At 36.1% G+C, this 10242-nt stretch overlaps 1 protein-coding gene across 1 annotated transcript; it reads right to left on the minus strand.

The window, feature by feature from the left end:
* LOC109834440 (sulfite reductase [ferredoxin], chloroplastic-like) lies at positions 14-7926 on the minus strand. The gene is made up of 8 exons (XM_020402461.1): positions 7608-7926; positions 2585-3346; positions 2181-2477; positions 1688-1885; positions 1309-1443; positions 1100-1216; positions 729-887; positions 14-322 (listed from the first exon to the last, which is right to left on the minus strand). Exons 1-8 carry the CDS (start codon positions 7785-7787, stop codon positions 254-256), a joined length of 1917 nt encoding a protein of 638 aa, XP_020258050.1. The 5' UTR covers positions 7788-7926; the 3' UTR covers positions 14-253.

The following is a 10242-nucleotide window of genomic DNA, read 5'->3' on the forward strand; positions in this document are numbered from 1 at the left end:
TTCTGGCACAAAGAGGCAGAACCCTCAACTTATCAAATATCTTCGTTCTTTATTTGATAGGAGGATAACAATATTACACTAGATGATACAAGTAAACTTACTACTCAGGGTAAATGTTTAAATAGGTCGATACTCAGCACGTACTGTTTCATACATTCTCCGTAAAACTTGCACTCACAAATAGATCAAGACACAAACAAACAGAATCTTTCTGCTGTGCGCCAAAAAACTGAGACAACTCACTAATTCAACTTCATACAGGTGATGGTGTCTCTACCTGGACATCCCACTTATCTACCACCTCCTTCAGCTTGTCGAAACCCTGTCGAAAACACCATCAATTGCTCCATCAGAAACCATACTTTAAAAAAAAATCCAGAATCAACGAAAAAATGCTGCACTCCACGCTGTACTAACCTTTTTTCCCTTCACCTTTCTTTCATGTATAATCAAATTTTCTTTTTGTTAAACTTAATGGATTATTAATATATAACTACATTCAACCAACTTAATAGAACTTTGAAACATTGTAAGAGCCTATTCAAGTTTCATTTATTGCCGTAATGTGGTAAAGAATTTTTTTTAATAGTGACATGCATACAGATGCAGATGACCATGGTAATTTATGTTTTTTATAGTCTATTATTACAGCAAATTATGTGGTGTTATTAGAATAAAATGTCATAACAACAGAACTTGAGGAACACAAAAGTTTATATAATACTTACGATTCGGTTTGTGAACTGTCCAAATGATTCACCCTGCTGGCGTTCTACTTTCCAATTGTAGAATAATGGCTCCAGAACCTTTTCGAGAGCTTGGATCTTCACCTTATTCATAAAGCACTCTGCCAATGTAGTCTGGTTAGGTGTTCCCCCAAGCCAAATCTGTTTAAACAAAAAGCAATAAACAAAGCGCATAAGCTTTGACCACATTGATGAAACTCTCATCTCGCTGTTTAACTCAAAAGCAGTGTTCTCATTTTTTTGGGCAAGGAGCGTCATTACACCTTCGCAGGTAATTAAACCGTATTTTAGTATGAAGGTTAAGCCCACCCACCATGCCCAGTAGAGAAGAGAATCGAGAATTTCCCAAATACCTGGTAGCTATTTGGGCCATCCCCAACAAATCCCAGTTCAGCCATGTACGGTCTGGCGCAGCCATTAGGGCAACCAGTCACCCTAATCACCACAGATTCACTGTCTTTAATCCCTATCTGAAATAATTATGGCTTCAATTGTTAGAATCCAAAGCATTTCTTTTAATGGAATTCTTTACTGAAAGAATTACCGAGTTTCAAGTAGTTACCTTATCAAAAACAGCTCGAACCCTCTTGAGCATATGAGGTATCCCTCTCTCTGCTTCTGTAATCGCTAATGGACAGAGGGGAAAAGCAGGACAGGCCATTGCCGTAAGATTGAGAGGATCAACATAGCTAGGTTGCTGTCAAACAATGCAATAATAGTTGTAACTAAAAGAGAAAAAAAAGACAAGTGTTGATTTTATCTATCCGACATAATGTATGCAGCCTAACCTACAGACAAGTCAACCTCGTAAAATTGCAAGACTTTTGAAGTCAAGTCTTTGCATTGGTCTTGAGTTAAGACTCAGAATTAACTCGGCACATTTTCTTTCAAGGCTAAATGAGGGAATTCAGACATATCATACAAAAGAGAACCAAGTTTACCAGAAGACCTGCTTGATCAAGAGCTGTGGTGATCGGTTCTCTCAAGGATTGATGAATGTCACACAAGATAAGGTTCTGGTTTGGCGTAATGCGCACACTCAGGTTATACTTCTCAATTATTTCCCTCAATGTTTTCTTCTTTGTGCCTCCAATACGACCATTATCAACATGTACCCCACAAAAAAGTGTATCATTCTCCTGTAAGAAAACTCTGATAAGTTTAAACATAATTAATACAGAAGAAATTTGAGAAGTACATCTTCAACTACATGCATCTATACGTTTATTTTCAATTGAACAAATGATATTACAAAAAACGTTTGTAACATGTTATTGAATTGGTACATCTACAACAACAGGCGCTTGGTATAGTGGTAAAGGGGAAGTTAGGGGAGAAGGGAAATGCAGGGTGGAAATCATGCCGTTGAGATCAACTTCACAACAAGGGGAAATTATTTAATTGCACATCACAGGAGTATTATTTTAGCCAAACCTGTTCATGCCAACCGAGATAGCTCTTAAATTCCCATTCAGGTAACTCACGGAAGGCCTCAAACTTCTTCCCATAATACTGCTCAACAACACTGCGGAACTTATCAATTCCCCATTCACTGATCAAGTACTTCATTCGACTATATCGCCGATCATCCCTTCTCCCATTGTCTCTTTGTGTGACAACAATTGCTTTAATAGCATACAATATGTCTTCTTTTGGTACATAACCCAGTGGCTCACCCAAACGAGGGAAGGTGGTGTTTACCCTGTGTGTTCTTCCCATTCCACCACCCACCTAAATTTGAAATTGTTGTCAGATAGGATTGAAATACTGGCTGAATATTAAGGGGAAAAACTGATTAAAAATGCATGTCAAGAAAAGGATAAAAGAATTCTCCTTACATAAATGTTAAAACCCTGAGGCTCTCCGTCACTATCAGAAACTACAACAACACCGATGTCATTAGTCAAAATATCAACAGAGTTGTCTGTGGGAACTGTAACTGCAATTTTGAACTTCCGAGGTAGATACTGAGTGCCATAAATTGGCTCTGGGGAATCAGGAAAGTTTGTACCATGTGAATTGTCATTACGAGCCTCCACTACTTCAGGCGGCTCTGCTGACATGATTTTCTCACCATCTACCCACAAGTCATAATAAGCACCAGATTGAGGTGTAAGAAGGGAAGCAATATTTTCTGCAGTTTCCTGAGCAAAAACATACTCTTTCTTGGTATATGGTGCAGCAGGGGCAAGAACATTCCTGTTTAGATCACCACATGCACCAAGAGTTGAACCCATGTTTCGAATAATAGTACTCATTACGGTTTTAAGGTTCTTTTTCAGGACACCATGTAGCTGAAATGTTTGTCTGGTGGTTAATCGGAGAGTGCCAATGCCAAACTCATCAGCAAGATCATCCATAGCCAAGTAGAGCTTGTTTGGAACCTTTCCACATGGATTCTTTGTTCGCAGCATAAAAGAGTAGGATCTAGTATGACGTTCCTCTCTGTTGTACTGCTGATAACTACCATGAAACTTTATCAGCTGGGTGGCATTTTCGTTTATATTTGGTGCCTCTGATACCAATTCCTCATTCAATGGATATCTAAGAAAGTTGCTTTTCTCTTTAATCAATTCAACCTTGCTTCTCTTTGCCTCAGGCTGCAAAAAGAAAGAGTAGAGATGAGAAAGATAGCCACTTCATTCTAAGCCTTGCAAGAAACATACATGTCTCTAATCAATAAAGTGCCATCTATCGGCAACAAACAGTTCCAGATATTAGAGATTTCAAGTGAGTGTGCACAAAATGCAAATTCTCAAAAGAAATCCCGATCTTATAAATGGTCAAGAATTGCCAGTTAGAAACTGTTGATACGCATTTTGTAGTTCTTTTGGCCATGTACAAAAAGAAAAAGAATACATGCACAGGTGACCAAGGCCGTATCAAGCTTCACTAGGTAGATTAAAATCTGTCTTAAAAGATCTATTTTTTTGTGATCCATTGACTTCCACAGGTCTTAATTAATGTCAAATAATCTGTCAAGCTAACATCTATTATGATTTGAATGGATAAAGTGGATATTCCATTATCCATGTCAAGCTATAAAGTTCAGGTGCTTGTTTGGGTTTCCCATACCCATTGTTCTAAATTTCCTCGATATAGCTGATATATCCTTTTATGAGACTTGCCGCAAAACGATACTCTCTCAAATCTTTCAGTGCATTTTAGCAATGTTTGGGCGAATATGTCCCCACATGGCCAATATATTAGCTGATACGTAGGCCGAAATATCCTTCTATGTAGTTTATCGCTAAACAATATAGTTCTGTAAATTTCTTTGATGTTTTTTTATCAAATATTTCAGCCCTATGAAGCTTTGTTAGCATGTTTTAATATTCTCTTTTGCCTAAATTTCTACAATTGATTAGTGATCCTAAACATATATTATTTACAATTTAATATGCTTAGATTTTATTAAATATGTTTAGATTACATTTTAGGACATTGTGTTACATATGCACATCATCTGATATTTACTACAACCCAATTTTCCTAATATCCTGCAATCTGATATGAATTTTGGGCGTTCGATATTTCCCCGATATCCGATATTTAAAACCTTGCCCATACTATGTTAGATACATGTCACACGCTGAAACTCCACGGTCTATGGACATGGTGTGGACACCATTTAGGACCAAGACATGTTCAAACTAAAAGTTTGGGTTTATCATCATCATGATTGTATTGTTTTTTCATTACGTGTTAAGATGTTAGTGTTCAATAATAGTCAAAAGCCACAACAGGTGGACACATTGGTGGCGGATGAGATAAAAGCACGAACCTTGTTGGGGAGCTTAATCGTATTTGTACATACTGTGAAGCCAGAAACACATGTTTCCATGAGTACTACGAGACCCAAAAACATTAAAACTACTCCGGTACCTTAAAAAAACATATGCTTTCATGTCAGATTAGAGATAGTATCACAAATTCTTTTTAAGTGGCACAGGGACAAATCTACAACATGTGGTCTCACTTGTGGAGAATGAGGACAAAGCATTCACACCGAAGGCACTGAAGGCTTGATTCTTCCCAGGTGTGTGATAAGGAACACTCTTCCGTCTAAGTTACAATGTGGAGGTTAGTATATCTTGTGGATCCAGTTATGTGCTGGAAATTCATTCATGTTAATATTATAATATGAACTTTTTTACTTGTGTGTTTTTTGACCTGTTTATTGCAAAAGGATGCCTTCATGGAATTTGATCTTACCCTTTGTGCTTGGGTAATTTGTGGTCGTTCATTATGCACTCTAATCCTTTTCACAAAACAGAAGGGAAAAAAGGTCATTGTTTTGTAGTTTCCACCAGTACCTATGCAACTCATGCTTATCAACTAGACAGGTGGCAAGCTATTAATCCAAACCTCTGTCCATATGAGATATTATTACATCACAGTCCTCGAAGGCCTTCATGGACACAATAGGAAATGTCCAATTCTCAACGAATAGTTTCTTCATGAAAACTACAAAAATAGTTCCCGGTGCCTAGAAGATTGATACTACAATAATAACGCAAAGGTTGCCTTTTCTCCCTAGCTTCAAATTTCAACTTCAGCTTTATACCAACTTTGGTGTTTGTAAACTAAAAGTATTTAGCTAAAACAGCTTCAACTTAAAGCTAGATATAAAAGCTAAGTAAAATGTAGCTTCTAAAAGTAGCTGATGCTTATTAGATGTACTTTGATAAAATTTCCCTTCAATATCACAATCCTCATATAAGAATATTCACATGGCAAAAGAGTATATTTTGGTCTTTCTTCAGCAACTCCAGCAGTTTCTCACAACATTAGCGAATGCCTCATTTTTTCTAACATTAACTACTTACAGCCGATTCTCATAGAAGCTTGCAAAAAGATACAGTCAAGTGAAACCTAGACTAAACAACATACAGATTCTATGCAAGATAATGCTGCTAGTCTTATTTTGTTTAGAAATGTGAACCGTCAAATGTATTGCATCGACAAAGAATCTGGTGATCATGGGGAATTCTATACCTCTAGGATGATTTTGAATGCAAAAAACTCGAAGTGCAAATCAAATACCCGAGTAACAGAATGTCTTCATCTCCGACCTTTCTGCAGGAACTATGCAATCTATTCAACAAAGGTAGGAAGGAATGACTAATGGTCCAATTGATGATGAAAATTCCACTCTTCACCTTGGAGGGAAAGTGAAAGCTAAGGACAAGGCAGAAGGACCTTCAGGTTGTTGTTTCAATCCATAGCAGATAAAAGATGAAACAAGGACCTTAGAACAACAATGACAACTTTCATGAGTTTAGCTTGTTACTCCTCATGCAACTCGTCAAACATATGCAAAGTCTTTCCATATGCACAGCATGCATCTTCCATCTTGTTCCTTGTGGCATTCGATGTAGATCAGTTGATGTGATTCTAGGGCTAACATATCCTTTTTTTTTGGTAGATGAAAAATATCTTTATAAGCACATTAGAATTATCTTTATTAAGTTGTCTCAAATACATAATTTAAATAAAAGTAACAATCAACTTTCTACTATTAATCTTTTCAAAATGTTCAATCACAGTATCTATTTGAAAAAATTTATATGACTCTATTTGTATTTAAATCCTACAGAAATTTAGTCAAATCTGTCCATAATGAATTTACTTTAGGAGGTGTTTGTTTACATAAAAGTGAAAAATGAAAGTGTGAAAGTGACTCACATTTTTTCAGTTTAGGTGTTTGTGAAATGTGAAATGTTTGCCACATCAGCTTTAATGCATTTTCAACTTACCCTAAAAAAGTGCAGAAGTCATGTGAAAGTAAAAAGGTGGGGACCTCATTTAATTTTTTTTTACCTTCCGGTTTTTCCCCATAAAACAAAAACTATTTCATTCTATGTTGCAAATACGTTCCCATTCCATGGGTACATATTTGAGTGTGGAATGATATTTTGGTAGTCTGATACATCAGCCCCTAAATAAACATGTAAATTTTTGGAGACAGTTTGCTTCTGCTTTCAATAAACATGTAAATTTTTTTCAAACATGTCCTACAAGCAGAAGCAAATATACCAAATAGTACCTGACGATGCTTTTAAAAACAGCTTTTGCTTTAAAGTAGAAGCAAATATACCAAATGGTACTTGAGGATGCTTTTAAAAGTAGCTCCTGTTTTTTGTAGTTTATATACCATATATACCCTTTAGGTTTTGGCAATGTTTTCATTACCAATAAACATGAAAATAAAAATTATGTGCATTTTGGTAATTTTCAAATATAATAATCATTAAGCACAAATTTACCAAAACACCTTAACAACTTTTTGAAGTTTTTTTCAATAAATGACTACCAAACAACTATATTTAGCAGCTTACATAAGTTGCTTGTATAAGTTGTTTATATAAGCAACTTATTATACACTACAGCAATACCAAACCGGCCCTTGATCAGGTAAGACAAAAATAATAGCAACCTAAAAACTCCATAACAAGCAATCACTTGCGTTATAATTTTTTCAGTAAAAAGAATAAAATAATCACTAAAATAAAGTATAGAAACTTTAAACTGAAGATTTAGTAATATTAACTCAAAACACTATTTTTTTATTTATTTCTTTTTGTAGTAAAAACATATGAAGTCACAATCAAATCAAATAGATGAAAGATACAAATATGGTTGCAAAAACACAACAATTAGCTTCCATATGCATGCAATAAATAAATTTTAGGTAGGGCGTCATTTCGAAGACATGCTTACTTCATTTAGAAAATGAAATGTTTTATTCACGTGCACCAAACAATTAAATCAGAACACACCCCCCAAATCCTACAATAACGAACTCAATAAAGTAACAACAAAAATTGCCAAATTAAGCGAAGTAATCAAAAACCTTACGGTGGCAACAGCGGTGATGACGCTCGAGGACGATGAGGGCACCGGCGAAACCCTAGCCGATCTCCCGATCGGGATCGATCCGGCCGATCTCAGCCCTCGGAATCCGTACCCGAGAATCTGGACCTTCGGATCCTTCGTCGCTCCGATCATCGACGTCGCCGTCGCTGCTGTCGCCGCCATCGCTAGCTAGGGTTTGAGCGAGAGCGAGAGCGAGAGCGACAGAGAGCAATAAAGGGGATTCTCTCTTTTTGAGTGATGGAGATGGGAAAATTCGCGGTCGCCAGATTTCTGCCCCTGATGCTGCAACTTAAAAAAGAGTGGCGGCCGCCCGAGCTGGGTTGATATTTTCACGCGATCTTGACGGAATATTTGGACGATATTTTTTCATATTAGACCCTAACTCTTTGCTGATTTTATAGCCCACCCCGGAATCGTTATAGAAGAAATTTTCAAAACCGACCCAAACCATGTTTTTATTTTCAAAACCGACCCACTTTTTTTTAATTTATCAAAATCGATCCACTTTTTGTCACGTCAGCTTAATCTCATTTCCTAATTAGTCGGGTTGCCGACCCCGATTATTTAGGACAGCAAAAACCGAGTTTAAGGCTCCTAATTAGGGTTTAACAACCTCCTAAACAGTCGGGGTAGCCAACCGCGACTGTTTAAGAATGAGATTAAGCTGACATGGCAAAAAATGAGTCGATTTTGATAAATAAAAAAAGTGGGTCGGTTTTGAAAATAAAAACATGGTTTGGATCGGTTTTGAAAATTTCTTCAATCGTTATATTTTTAAACTCCCACCCAAAAATATTCCTATTTGCGAGAATTTGTGGTTAAGGGTGTTATTAATGCTTGGTTTGGTAGGAACTAGGAAGGGGAGGGGAGGACACTACAAAATAAACTAAAATATTAAAGGGAGAAGGATCTTTGGAGGAGAGAGAAAATAAGTTATAAAAGCATGTATCTCTCTTCTCCTCCTCTCCAACCAAATATAAAAGCCTAAAGAAATTTTCATCGGTTCACCTCATTGCACTTCTCCTTTCCTCATAATGTTAATCAAACTGAGCTTAAGGAAAATGGGTGTGATTATAGTAGTAGTTGTTGGATATATAATGAGGATTATTTAATTTATTTTGTGAATTCATTGGATCTGGACTTGTTTGATGAGGAAGTTCGCTCTCGTGTCAGTGCTCACGTGGAGGGGAGAAAGTGCGGTTGGACTGAAGCGGGTGTTTGCGTGCACTTCCCAAGGGCTTTCTCGCATTCCAAAGTTTGGAAGTTCTAATTTCTCCCATTCTTCAAAAATTATAAAGAGGATATTAGGGGCTGTGTGTTTTCTTTATTTTGAGAGGAAAAATGTGGAGAAAGCCTGTCAAAAGTGCAGTTTTTGTTAGGTTTTCCACTCAAATCGCCTCTAAAAAAGACGATTTGGGTAGAAAGCCTACCAAAAGCTGTACTTTTGGCAGGCTTTTGGTAGGCTTTCCACCCAAATCGCCTCTAAAAAAGGCGATTTGGGTGGAAAGCCTGTCAAAAGCTGCACTTTTGGCAGGCTTTTGGCAGGCTTTCCCCACATTTCCCTCTCAAAAAAAAAGAGAAACAAACAGCCCCTTAGGAAACTTATTTGGTAATTTGATTTTTTAACGTTAATGATTGAAAGGTGAGTTCTCTTCAGGAAGAATGTGTTTTCCACAAATTTATATAATTTAAATAAAGAAACGAAATAATATTAATATAATTTTAACTAAAGAAACATAATAATATTATCATGTCACCATTGCCTTCTCGTTTCAAGAATAATTTCTATTGATTAAACACTCTATATACTTATATACTGACATGGATACACCTTAATTTTATACTTACTAGTATGCAAAACGTGCGTTGCACGTGATTCATGTTAGGAACTCTATGGGGGGAAACCTCTGAAGGTCAACTAATGCTGCATACATCAATATTAATATTTTTATGAAGCACGCACTTATACTTCACATAGAGTAGAGATTAACTCTATAATAATAGTACAAGCATCATGCTTATACAAGAGTCTATTATCAGCATCACCTTCTCCACAATCTTCACAGAAAACAAACATAAATGGGCAAATTCACCAAAAATGCAACAACTACAAAAAAAAAAAGAAACAAATCAAACAACAAAAATCTCGCAATGAACTAACATTTACCTAAAAAAACAATTATGCAACTACACACAAATTAAGCAACTACACACAAATATGGTTTTTATTTATTCAATGTTAGCTACATCCATAATGAACTAACATTACATCCCTAAGATGAGAGTGGGCTTCTCATTCAAGCTACACAACCTATACAAAGAAAGAAAAAACAAAAACATGCTAGTTCAAAGATCAACCTTAAAAACAATATTGCTAGAGGATACATTTACAGAGAGGAAAAATTGCTTGTTAAATACGGAATAATCCTTAAACTTGCAATATTATAAGAGGATGAGCTAAAACAAAAATGATAATTTTCACTTTGATATCCTAAAGTTTACATCTTTCTACTTCAATAGGCTGAAGGATTTCTTAACACTTTGATACCCCAAACTTTGAATCCAATTTTACTTCGATACCCAAAGTATTCATGTAACATTTTAATATCCAAAGTTC

The sequence above is a fragment of the Asparagus officinalis genome, chromosome 3 (assembly GCF_001876935.1).
Source record: "Asparagus officinalis chromosome 3, Aspof.V1, whole genome shotgun sequence".
Lineage (NCBI taxonomy): Eukaryota > Viridiplantae > Streptophyta > Magnoliopsida > Asparagales > Asparagaceae > Asparagus > Asparagus officinalis.